This window comes from Antrostomus carolinensis, unplaced genomic scaffold, assembly GCF_000700745.2.
Source record: "Antrostomus carolinensis isolate BGI_N321 unplaced genomic scaffold, ASM70074v2 scaffold10016, whole genome shotgun sequence".
Taxonomy (NCBI): Eukaryota; Metazoa; Chordata; class Aves; order Caprimulgiformes; family Caprimulgidae; genus Antrostomus; species Antrostomus carolinensis.
This window is the reverse complement of record NW_010323940.1, coordinates 15,163-28,814: the sequence shown is the minus strand read 5'-3', so window position 1 is coordinate 28,814 and position 13,652 is coordinate 15,163. Positions and strand designations below refer to the sequence as shown.

Here is a 13,652-nt window from a genome sequence, read left to right as displayed (position 1 = left end):
GAACTGTCCTTGCTACAATTTAGGAGTGGTCCTACTTGGCTAGCTACTGTTCAAAGTTGTTATGTACTCATGAGAGCGAATAATAGTTTCTGTGAGCTGTTATTTTGACCTTATTTAATGAGGACTATTCATGAATGCTACGCACTGTTCACACTGTATAAATCATACTTCTCTGAGCTCTAGCTGAGGTACTGTGTTACAGAATTGCAACCAGTGGTATAAAAACTAGATCATAATCTCTTGCCATTTGTTTGTCCTTGAACAGCTTTCATGAGTCTACAGATATTTTCTTTTACTATTTATCTACATGAGTTTTTTCCTCTGGTTCCTTTTACAGTAACTACTAAGTGAAAGTAATACTAATATGATAATGCAAAAGTTTGTTTTTAAAAGTAGGATTATTCCATGAAGCTGAAATAAATTAATTTGAAGAATGTGACTATTTTTTATTTTATAAAAGGAATAATAGATACATACATGGAAAACATGTACGTAACAAACCCAACATTCAGTATAAGTTGTGCCATTAGTTAGAGCTGGTAGGTTTGAAGAGCATGTGCTATTAAGAGTTTTGCTTTATCAGTCTTCAGAACAAATGAAATCCAACCACTCTGCTTTGGATCTATGTATTAATCTTCTCTCAGTTTAAGATGATGTTTCAGTGATGTAGTAAGCTAATTGCCCCATTTAAAGCTACATGGTAAAGGAAAGATGTTGCAGTGGTTGAAGTGCTTACCTAGGACTGGGGAAAACTTGATTCAGTTCCCTACTCCATCACAGACTTCCCATGAGACCTCAAGCAGGTCTTTTAAGTCCATATCTCCAAGTATTTAATGCCTAACTCCTTGTATCAAAATTAGCAAGGTGCCTGAATACTTTGTTGAAGATTTGGAGGCAGTTGTCAATGTACCCTCTGTTCTTTGCCTGAAGAATCAGAGTAGGAGTACTTTATTCTTTCACAGGGCTGTTGTACACAGAGCAGGTCAAAAGCCTTATGGGGGATCTTCTTTCAGAGAAAACTGTTTACCTTTAATGGTGGTGAAATTTCAAGGAAATGACACCCATAGGAGTCCAGAAGCTGCTGGCTGAAACTGGGTGATTTGTTAGTTTCAGAGGTGTCTCCACTGGTGAGCAGGTGAAAATTAATTAGTGCACAGCCTCGGTGATGACCACAGGGAGACCTAGGCTGAGAACAGATGGTTGTAAATGACCTAGTTACTTCTGCTTGAGGAGTCAAACCTTTGGATCTTGTAAAATGATCTTGTCTGATTCTACCCTGTTGTGAGCAGAAATTCAAATATGCTGCCTCTCTATGGTGGCTTAGATACCAAAGTATATTTTGCAATTACATCTTAGATAGGAGCTTGAATGGGGTTAATTCACATGACTCAGCTAAAGAGCAGTGACACGTTTAGAGGTGTTACTCCACCATTTGCAATCTTTGATGAAAGTCATTTCACATTCAGACAGTAGCTGCAGAAGTAGCCAGAGCATTTTATATTTGAGAAGGGAATTATAATTTCTGAAATGAGAGTTTTTGCAAAATTTTACTGTCTTTGTAAAATTGGGGGAGTTGGGGGGGGGGGGGGGGGGGGGGGGGGGGCGGGGAAGAACTTAAATGAAATGCAGGGATGATAAGTTCATTAAGGATTGTCTTAAACACAGATGTTGGTGGAGAAACTCCTGTGTAAGTACTTAACTTTTCCATAAACCTCATTCACTTTGTTAGACTTTCCAGAACCAATTCAGCACAGCTCCTAAATGCATGCCTGACTCCCACTGAGCGCAGCCCGTCAACTAGACTGCATCTTGTAGTCAGTAATACACCTTATAAATTGGGATGTCATGCAATTCTTTTAACAAGTTTCCTTACAGTTCTTGACAAATTTTGAATTCCTGCAGTATGTTTGGCCATTTCAAAAGGTTTTCCTTCAGAAGCTCTCTTTTGTGTCTCTGCAGAGAATTTGATGTAGCTGAACCCAATCCCCTTTACAGGATGTTTTAACTGAAGGTCTTGGGGCTTAGCTTTTTGTTAGCTTGCTGCTTGGCTTTTTCCTAAATCCACATCCCCGGCAGGAATGTGTCATCTTGTAATATTTGATCATCTTCCATTGTGGGAGTTAAAAACAATTTGGTTTTGAACAAGAAGCAATTTTTCTATAAAGAACTATCTTCGTATGGGAAGCCAATTTCTCTTTTGAAGCCTTGGGAAACACACAAAATAACAGTAAAAATGCTAACTTGTGAGACCAGCGTAGTCTTCTGCATATTTATGTATTAAAAGATTAATTATACTGTTGTTACCTATAGCAGGGCTAGAGTAACACTAGTTTAGGGCTAAAATTAGTCTACTGAGTCTACTGTCACCATTCCTAAAGCACAGAGGTTTATCACATTAAATCTTAGCTATTGATGACTGTAATCCTCAAACACTGCACAATATTAGTCTTAGGAGATCTTTTTCCCTTTTTACAATTTCTGTGCTGTGTGAGGAATAGTAATTAGTGGAACCTGGACACAGGGTTAAGAATTACTTCACTTGAAGGTGGAGAAATACACAGCAATAATCTGAATGCAGATACAAAAACTAGCTAAGTCCTGGGGAGAACACACTATTGTTAAAGTTAAATAGCGAAAAAGATGATAAAACTGTAATGTGGTGAATATGTTCAAAAAGATAATATCAGTGATCCTCACAGTCTTAAAATTCACACAGAACTGTTCTCTAAGTTTCCTTTGTAAATTGTCCTGTATTGGATTCTTCATTTAAAATTACAGATAGAGGACTTAATTCTGAGCTAGTCCATATTTTGGTGTATTTATTTAATAATTTATGTTTAGGTTGTTGGGGTTTTTTAACTCATCTTTTAAATGCATAAATGTAGGTAAAGTCTGTGGAAAAGCAAGTGTTAGATGGTCTCTTTTGTGATAAAGCTTGGCTAAGTAACTACATAGGCATTTTAGATGTACAATACTGAAGAGAACATAATGACTGTGACTGTGAAAGCCAATCACAGAGATAAATATCAGTTCTTGCCAAACACCTAAGGAGATGAAGCTGACTCCTGTCCTTACTTGTGCTATGGATAGAGATTAAAATATTTACCGGACAAAATACAATAGAAGTGTTGTTCTAGCAGAAAAAGCACAGATCTACGTTAAAATTCCTAAGTTGCCTCCATTGCTTGACATGAGACACCAGACAAATCATTTAACCTCTGAGTAGCTCCATCTTTTTGTCTGTAAACTTGAATAATATTGATATATACCTACTCTTAAGGATGCTGTTTTTTTAAAGTAAGTTTTTAATTTAAATTTTAAGTTTTTAATTAAGCAGTCCAGCAAGCCCTATGAGATACTGACATCAGAAGTGCTGGCCATAAGAGTGGAGAGCAGGATGGGTGGCAGAAAATGAGCTTGAAATAGACCTCTGGTAATGTGAATATGAAGAAAAAAATGGAAATCCAATCTTTGAAATAAAGCTGACCTTAGAAATTAGCATCAAATCATTCTGTGGCAAAGCTTTCCTCTGTTGATGCCACAGTACAGATTTTTAATCCATATTCCGCTTTGGAGCTTCTGTGTGGAGAGTAAGTGCTGATAACACAGAGATTGTTGATGTGAAGCAGAGCCCCAGGAGATGGTTTTGTGATGGAACTTTTGTTCTCCAACTGTTTCTGATAAGAATGATTGATTTTGATGTTCAGCCCTTGCTTAATAGCAAGTAGCCAGAATGCCAAGAAGCTCATCCAGATATGTTCTATTGGTACTTATATTATTCCAGGAAAAGTATATGCATAATTGATAAAGAAAAATATTGTAAATGTTTTTGAGCCTCAGGTAATATTATAAGCCGTAATACACAGTGTCCAGGCCAAAAACCTCAGATGAAACCTGCCCTGAACTAATCAAAAAAGGTAAGGAACGAAATAAAGAAACAAAAACACTAATAAAAAGCCATACAAGAATTTTTGTGTTGAAACGGTTCTCCTAATAAATAAAATACTAAAGTAGTTAAGATGAGGTGTTTAAAGTGTGTCAAAGTTGTAAACAGCAGCAAAAGTATAAACTTTTATGCTCTCATGGACTTAGATAAGCATATTTAATTAACATAATATTTTAGAAACTTTTGAACGCAGTATTTAATGTTGCTGGGGAAATGGCACTTAATGCTTGTAGCCCAAGGCCGGAAACAGAAGTTATATATTCTGAATATTTTTGTCATCTTAAAGTCTGGGCTAATGCTGGAATTGTGAATTAATATGCAAACTGTTTGGGGAGTAGTTGAAAGCAACATTCCATTCCACTCTGATGCATCTTCTCTCCAATTTCCTGCCTGTCTCAGGAAAAAAAAAAAAATATTCTGCCATGTGCATAATATTTTCATCTAGTAGTGGGTGATGTTTAATCAATATAAAAAGCGGACATTCTTCTGCAGAATAACTAGGTGGTAATGAAAATTCCTATTGGTAGAGTATAAAGTTATGTCATGTAGGAATTCACCCACACCCTGCTGATGTAGTTAGTAAGAATAAAGAAGTTTCTGTGAGATCTTCTGACACTTGTGTCTGTGAGCTGTAGAAGGCTTTCTGGGTCCTTGGATTCCCAGGGTGCCTACATATTGACAAATTTGCAGTGATCATGCGTGTGTATTCATGGGAGGAGAGGTTAAGCAACTCTTTCTTTAACAGAACAGGCTTCGTGCCTTACAGCCTCTGAAGCTGATGGTAACTAAGGAGAGGCTCATGAATTTCAGATAAGGTGCAAAGCAGCTGTCCCATAGCTCAGGTTACAAGTCTGTTGAAGCCTGAGCCATTGTTTTGTTTTAAAGAGTATGAATAATTTACTTTTTACCCATTCCAGCGAGTTACTTTTGCTAGGTCCTATCGATTCTAATCTCCTCTATGAAGCTGGACGCTGTTGTGAAATGCTGTGAATCCAAAGACAGGCATTTCTGCCTTCTTTGAGAGAAAACCTGTCTGAGGAACCTGGCTCTGAGCATGCCTCTGCCCTAGTCATGGCTGTGTGGCGTGTAAAGTGAGATAATGTCACTGCTGAGTTAACAAAGCTCCACTCAAGATGCTGGGCAAGTCCAGGGCCACTTAATCCACACTGAGCTTTGTGGTGTCCATCATTCATACAAACTAGATCAAGGGTTTGTTTTTTTTTTAAATGTGCCTACACAAATCAGTCTGGTAGGGTCTCTGTGCTGCTGGATTCTGCGAGAAATCAGCACAGCACCAAAACTGATGTGTAATCATTTTTGTCCTAGCCATCTGCAGTAGGTAACTTTAGTCTCTTGGTGATAAGTACCAAACTCGCAAATGAACTGGGAGGGTAATTTCATTGCTGATTGTTAAGATTTAGATTTATTCATCATGTGATGACTGCTATCTGACGGCATCTATAACGTTTCTTAGGGGTTAAAAGTTTTTCTTAGTTCCAGCATTCAACTGAAAAATTAATAGTAATGCTGAGAATAAGACTTTAGACTTCTTTAATTCCTTCTCTCCTAGCATCCTAAACCACTTTAAAGTATTAATGAAATATGTCATCTTCAGGAGAAATGAAAGCATGGAGAAATCTTTCGAATGAGGTGATTTTTCCAGTAACCATACCAGTTGTTTGCAGTAAAGCTGGATGTAAATCCTTTCAGTAATGGATAAGGTTCCTGTTGTTCTATGCACTCTAAAAATGCACATAGAGATGGTTTCTGCTCTGAGGAGATGTTGATACAAGTAGATTTTAAATCATCAGCAAGTAGAAAGAGACGGAGAGGGGGCTTGTGCCATGCACCAGGTCAGGCATGATACAGTCATAGAAGTCTGTACTTTAAACACTTGACCTGGCTTTTTCCTCCCAGTAAACGCTGAAAAAACACTCTTTATTGCTTTATATATATACAGGTAGTAGCTGTATGCTGTTACTCTGAAACACAAAACAACAGAGAAGTCCTCAAGGTAGTGTAATGCTTGAAAATACTATATTAAGCTGCTTAGGAAGATCTGACATCGTAATTTGTAACTGATATGTCTATAAATTATTGCTCATGGAGAACAGTTTTGCTCCGTAAATATTGATGCCAAATTGGAAGATAAACACCAGCAAAGGAAAACATTTCTTTGCTAGGAGGAGAAAAATAAGACAAGCTCTTAAAACATTTAAATGATGTTGGCATGTCTATAGCAGCACCTCTTTAATCTTATAGAGGTTACATCACTCTATCTGCCATCTGTATGAGTTTTATAATGCAACTAAGTGGCTCCCTCTTTAATCTTATAGAGGTTACATCACTCTGCCATCAGTATGAGTTTTATAATGCAACTAAGTGGCAACTGCTTTCTGGTAGCCTGATGTTTATTAAAATGCTTATGATTTGTTTTATAAATTAACATTTCACAAAGGAGCTTATTTTTTGAAGGGTGTATCAGTGTTAACCCACTTCTTCCTGCCAAATATATTTCTCCTAGTTTCTGTCATTTTGAGCTTAGATCAAAACTTTAATGGAAGATGGGTAAACTTTAGCTTCAAAGTGCTGAGGGGAAGAAAAAAAAAAAGGGGGGATGTCTAAATGAGCAAGCCAAATAGACAATTAAATAAAATACTTCTCATTTCCACACAGGTAGAAATGTAAGAAGTGCTATGAGTCATTCAATCTCTCTGTAACCTGTCAGGTTTCTAAGGATCTGTGCCTACAGCTTCATCTCAGTTAAATTCTCTTTGAGCAGATTCAGCATTGCACCCCTTTTGGCTTTTCACTATGTTTAAAAGCCTGTTGAAATTAATAGAAAGCCTATCAACCACCTAATATAATGCCCCCTCTTGTAATTTAATGCACTGAATAGTTACAGTGTATGTCTGGATACAAGAAGCCCTCAGAGAAATGAGTGATAATTAGGTCTAATAACCCCCTAAGGAATGATGGTTGTTTTTAAAAAAGTTGGTTTTGCTAACCGGCCTTGAGCTTGGACTGAAAATTTACATTGCACAAAATTTACATTGCCCTGGAGCAGCAGCAACTTCGTGAATCTTTGTCTAGAAGACTTTTTTTTTTTAGTGTAGTTTTTCCCTCCAAATGTCTTGATGGTTAGACTGATTTTAAGTTTCACATAAAACTTGTGCCAGACTGCAAAATCCTGCCTTGCTGTGGTTAATGTCTAGAACTCCAGTTTCTTCCAGGGTTGTCAGTATTTTGTGCCCCTGACACATTTAAGTTACTGTTTACAATTGGCAAGTCATACCAGAATACTTCACCCCAATTTAGAGATTAGGTGGAATTGCAGCTATGATTGTCCAGAGAATCAGTTCTCCTACACCTGCTGCCAACCTGTGCATATTCCTTGTGCTACCAGCAACAATTGGGTAATAACACATTTCCACAGCGCTAGGTCTTTATATAAAAGGATGTTGCTCAAATGGCATCAGTCTAAGAAAGACTCAGGCAAAAATATCAAAATAATTTAGGTAGAGCATGAAACATAATACTATACCCTTCAGCTTAAAACTCTGTAGCCAGTTTTGTATTAGATCCTTAATATATTTTTACTGGAAACAGGGCATCAAAAGCATGTCTGGACTTTGGTGTTTAAGAAGAATTATGGACATTTCAAAAGTGTGTATGTTGGGGACGATTTCCCTTAATAGGAAAATGTTTGTTTCTTTCCATTCACATTCAAAACAAGTTTAGTCATCTGCTAAAATTTAAGTGGGCCTTTATATTCAATTAATTTATCTCACAGTAAAAACTTCTTCCATACCTTGAATTTATTTAGTATTACTTTTAAAGTATTATTGATATAGCTGAATAGACCAAAGTGACTCTAGTTATCACAACTCTGAGGCTAATGCAGAGGAGGCAAGACTGATGCACAACAGTTTATATATAGAAACAGTAACAGGCAGATAGGCCTGATATCAACAGAGCTAAAGCAAGGAATGCCTTTAGCTCCTATTAGAAAAGGCTTGAAAAACATGTTCTTGACTAACAACCAAAAGTCACCTTTCTTATTTTATTCAAGTTTAAAAATGGCTACTGTTTTAGTGTGTGGCATAATTAGAGCAGGCACCTTTGAGTCAGTTTTTGCAAATGAGAACTTTTGTTACCAGCTATCCTATTCCTGAGAAATCTGGACATAACAGATTACATAGGATTGTGTTTAACTTCATCAGACGGTTAGTTACATGGAATTCACTTAGATCCTGAGAAAGGGTTGGCTCATTGAAATGGTTTGCCTGATTAAGTTCAAGCATGGCATAAATGCCCTATAGAGCCTATTATTTCTACCCAGGAGATGACAGTCTGTGTATGAAACTCGCAAAGAGAAGATAGGTCTTAATAGTGTGTGGCACTTATGTACATTTCCGTATTTCCCTGAATAGGTGCCACGGGTGTTATGTGCCTTTATCTGCAGTTACTAATTGAAGTATCATGCAGACATAAAGAATTTGTCTGATTCCTACATTAGCAACAGTGCATCACATCTGACATAAAAATGAGCACAGTGGGCTTTAGATACCAATCACCTATTAAAAGTTTGATTCATTCTCATACCTTGGGTCTCAAGAGGACTAGAAATACAATGCAAAAGCTTTAAAATACTTTTTAATTTGCATTTCAAATGAAGTCTGTAACGCATCATACTTCAAGCACTAGTACAAAAGTCAAAGGAAAAAGCAGGGGAAAATGGCAATTACTCTTTCATAACAACTGCAAAGGATGTTATCAACGCCACAAATATTAAAGCCATTTACTTGCCATCACCAAATATAAGATTTATGTAATTAAAAGATATGGCTGGTATTAACTGAAAAAGGGACAGGAAATTGAACATTAAAGGTGACTCTGCCCTTAATTCACTGTATTGTTGGGGGAGGGAGGAGAGTGTGTCGAAGTGCTCTGGCGGCTGACAACCTTATATTTGAATTTCCTGCCTTTCATCAGCTACTATTACAACCTGCATGTTTAAGTGTGAAAAAAAAACCTCTGAAGCATTATAAAACCTGATCACTGCCTCTCAAAAAGCTTGATGCTAAATTCTTCAGTGTAAAGAATAAATTCCCTCCACCCTCTATATTTTTTGCAGCAAAAAGAACACTTTGGGCTTTTAGTGAAATGGTTGTTTAAATATTACATTTAATGAAGTCAGTGGAAACTTCCATTCTTCCAATTTGATTTCTGAAAGAGTATATCCTGGAAAGCTAATTTCTGGAAGCATTTTCACAATCCTGTTGAAATAGAAGTGCTGGTTTGTCTTCTTTAGAGTGCATATCAGATTAGTTCTGAAAGTCTATATAGAGCTACTTTAATTTATACTAAGTGAAAAGTTGACTCTGAGGTTTGCTTGATGTAATGCTGATGACTCCTCCTTTTTTGTTCTACCTTTTTTAATGCTAATTTTGAAACAGTATTTAATGAGAATAACTACATCTTTTGACTTTACTTTCCTTATACAATAATCACAAATTGTAATCGCAAATACTTTACTGACCTCACATTTAGTGTCAGCTGCAAATTGCTTTCATTAGTAGGGACTTCTTGGCAGTTTATGAAGTTGCTATATTAAAAATTCAAAAGGGCAAACTATTATCTAACATTTTTTAAACCATTGGATTCTCAAATTATTAATGACCACATTAGTTCTGTAAATAAATACAAAGTTTTACAAACAAATATATCAAAATGAATCTAGTTCTGTAAGATTTTGCTGGAATGATCCCTATTAATAATCATTGTGGGTAACAGCTATTATCTGTTCACATTAATTTACAACACCTAGCTGTCTTATTATTTTAGAAATACATGTTTCTACCAGTCTCAGGTTACATTTTTATGATTTTATCATTCCAGAAGGCATGCAGTATCTTGTCAATCAGTTCAATATCTTTTTAGGCCTAATTTAATATGACCATGTAAAGTCAGTACTCAAATATGAAGTCTGTGTCTCTGTGGGATTGTGTGAACAACCTAAACTTAACTTTCTGGCGATTAATTTCCTTTTCTTTTGCTGTGCAGAGATGTCTTTAATCATTACTGAATGATTCTAAATCCTAATTTGGTATTCCAGGCCAAGAGATGCTAATAACATCCTGCTTTCAGGCAGCTAAAATGAATATTTCTCTCCACCTTTTAAATGTATTAACCAAAATAGATGTGTTTTTCAGGCTTCCTTTAACCTCTAAGAGCACAGTGTATTCTCCTGATGTTTGGCTTTCTCTTTTGTCTTTGATTATGTTCTCTTCTGTGGCCCAGTTACTCAACTAGAAGCTTATGTTCCTGAGGAATATTGAACCAGTAGCTAAATATGTGTTTGAAATATAATATGCAAATTATCATTTTAATATTCAATACAATTTAATTTGAGCTGATCCTGTATTTTCAAGGTCACGTGTGACCATTTTTCAGTTTCAGGGTTAACAGCCCATTAAGATGAAAGGGACACATCACTTCTTGAGTTCCCATCTCAAAGCCTTGATGCAGGTAGACATATCACCACTCTGTAGTTTGTAGTCAGGTCACATTTTCAACTTGGAAAGTTTGAATTAGAAAGGCTGGTCTCACTTAGTGTTAGAGGCTCCAGTTTGCTTTAATTCATTTCCATAAGCTCAAAATCTCTGTAATTTATAAAACTACCTAAATGAAAGCTGGGATTCTAGACTTGAGTGAATTCAAAAAATAAGTAATTTTCCAGTAACATCTAATATTCAGGACCCTGCCAATGAAGATGTTTCTTTACTTACTCTGTGTGTGTCATTTCTGTGTTTTCTGATACTCTGCTCTGGATACACTCAGTGTTGTGGCTATTGATTTATAATAGTAGAGAGTCAGAGCAGTTGGAACATAAGAAAGCTTTTTGTTTCAGAATTAACTATCCTTGGATGTATAAGATTACATTACAAACAACATGACTGCCTGTAGTTAATATGTCTGATTTACCATCTAAAAGTCTGAAATTAAAGTTAATTTACTGCACCTGAAAGATACTAGTACAAAAAGGCCAGAGATTCAGGTTCATTAACTACAGAACTGATATAGTGCAAATAACAATTTCTCCCAGTACATCACTTTTACAGAGATAACACATTCATTTGGGTGCTAATGAGATTCTTTCTTCTGTGGTCCTTCATCCCTGTGCTGATACTACATGTGAGGATTCCTCGTGTGAGCATTCTGGTCCAAGATTTCATATAATTAAATGTTACTATCCATATATAGTCTAACACCAACTCACTTTTTGCTGAGCAATTATCAGTTACTAGTTGGAGACCACTGTGAATCATCAGTTGATGAACAGGGCTCACTCTTGGTGACTGCAAGTCTCTTTTCCATGAACTAGCCTTTCTGCTCTGGTAAGAGTATTTGCTTATGTTTGTTATTGGCTCTTGAGAGGTCTTTTAAAGACTGAGTTTTATCTCTTCTCTTGTCTCTCTCTTCTTTCTCTCCTTTCCTCCTTCCCTCCATACAGAAAAATCCGTAAGAAGTTCACCAGATCACAGCTGAAAAGAGCTTCCAGAACACCTTGTTCTCCAATCATTGCCAAGACAAAGTCTCTCACAAACAATAGGCAGGCACGAACAGAGCCAGGAACCATCATGCACTGAAGATATAACAGCATCAGCACCGTAATCATGTCAGAATCATGTTTAATTGTGAATGCAGATACAACAGGACCTTACACACCTTCAAGACAGAGACACTGTATGGACACATTGTGGCTGGGTTCTATGTTCTGGGCAGGATCCAACAGCAGCCCTTGTTTCCCCTCGTCTCTGCAAGGGCTACTTCTGGTTCACTGTGCAGGCCTATCGTGGATTGTCCTGCTGTTTCCTCCATTCCCAGTCATCAGTGTTGGCTGGTCAAGGAGGGACTATTTGCACTGACCACATTGAAGGAGTATGGATACAGAGTCCACCCACCACATTTGTCTATGCCTTCTAGTGGCTTGATAAAATATGCAGCTTTCAGAACTATTGTAGTGTCTTCAAAGTGAGATTTAGGCTTGAGGGGCTTGCATTTTCAACAACAGCTGCAAACTTTGGGTGTTCATATTTTTCAGTGTTGGCTTGAGTCACTTTGGATTTGATTTTCTGAACTGCTGAGCATCCAGACTCTGAAATGAGGAAAAGGAGTTGTTTAGCAGTTCTGAAACTTAGACCAAATTAGGAAGTGCCCACAATTATTGGCCAGTTTTCAAAATGCTGGCCATATTAGCTTTGGTTAAAATCCTGGAAAGTGTTAAGTGTGGCAATGAACATCCAGCTGGACTAGTTGCATGTGTAAGAACTGGTCCCCTTGTCTATATATTTGCAAGCATCCACCTATTTCTTTGGGTATTTTTTGCATTTCTTGAAGCCTGTTCTGAATAGTGAAAACCAGCAGAATGCCATTCCCAGGAAAACATGAAGAAATAGGATATTTCCTATTAGAAATGTCTCTCCACAAAATAATTTATACATTTTGATATATCTGGATAAAAAGATGTCTTGTAGAATGCTTTGAAATTCATAATTGTAAGGCTACATGCAGATACTTACCATGGAGAGATGATGTGCCTTTTGAAACTACTTGTAGGAAACTGTCAGTCCCCCTGAAAGTGGGAATGACAACAGAGGCAGGTCTTTTTTTTTACTCAGGTACTTACAGGTGAACAATCTGCTCTACTTTAAAATCAAGAGGCAACCAGTTTGTAGCACTGCTGTGTAAACCTAGTTGGGATATGTTGATTATCTGAGGCAAGTTGTGTCCTTCAATAGGTTTGGTTTCCATATGGCTTTTTAAGAGGTAGTCAGACCCTGAACACATCACAGTAAGCTGAGATGAGTTTCAAGACTTTTTTTTTTCTATCTCTTTACTAGGTAGCTCTAACAGTATGGTATAGATGTGAAACTTTCATCCAGTTTTGGATGTGCGCTCAACTCAGTGGTTAGAAAGACAAAGATTTAACTAGTGTCTCATACCTCTGAGTGATTCTCCAATAATTATTCCCCCCCATAAGATTTATGGTTTCAGCTTGAAGGAGCATCTGTGATCTCAACCTATAACTAGCCATACACTTCATATAGGATTTTGAGCTCTTGAGACAGTGACCCAGATGCTTCTTCGAAAAAGAAAGCACCTTGACCTCCTGAAGGAACTTGCTGATGATTTTCTGGAGTGATGGATCCAGGTCTTGTCCACTGCCCTTCATAAGCAAGAAAAGGGTGAATATGAAAGAGAGATTATGACATTATGACATGATGTGCTCCTCGTATCCTAATGAATGTCACTGGTTTGGATTCAATTGGATAAGACCTGGCATTCATCTGTTTACAATTCTTTTCAGTAGCTGCTGAAGTGTGCAGCCCTAGGAGGCTCTTCTAGCCACATGATCTGCTTTTTCCTCACAACAGGAGGGCTTTTCATCAGATAACTGAGCAGAGACAGCCTATTCTTATTAGTAAGAATTGCCTTTATTAACTACAACATATGGAAACACCTTCTGTATAATAGCTTCCTCACCCATTAAAATAAAGAAAACATGATTATTCAGCAATCTGTTTGACTGAAAGTATGAAAAACATGAACAGAAAGAGCTTTGTATCCCTCAGGCATCAGTGAAATCACATACAGCAGACTCATTTTCAAAGTGTCATTAATTGTAAGGTGGTGGGTTTTT

General features: G+C 37.0%; 1 protein-coding gene across 1 annotated transcript in view; it reads left to right on the top strand.

Annotated features, from left to right (window-relative positions):
• The window catches only part of MTA3 (metastasis associated 1 family member 3), a gene marked incomplete at its 5' end in the record, with an annotated part of 128,906 nt that extends 117,308 nt beyond the window's left edge, over positions 1 to 11,598 (top strand). Inside the window, one exon of the mRNA XM_029085643.1 lies at positions 11,463 to 11,598. Coding sequence (XP_028941476.1) covers positions 11,463 to 11,598 — 136 coding nt within the window. The remainder of the gene's footprint in view (positions 1 to 11,462) is intronic.
• Positions 11,599 to 13,652: the final 2,054 nt, after the last annotated feature.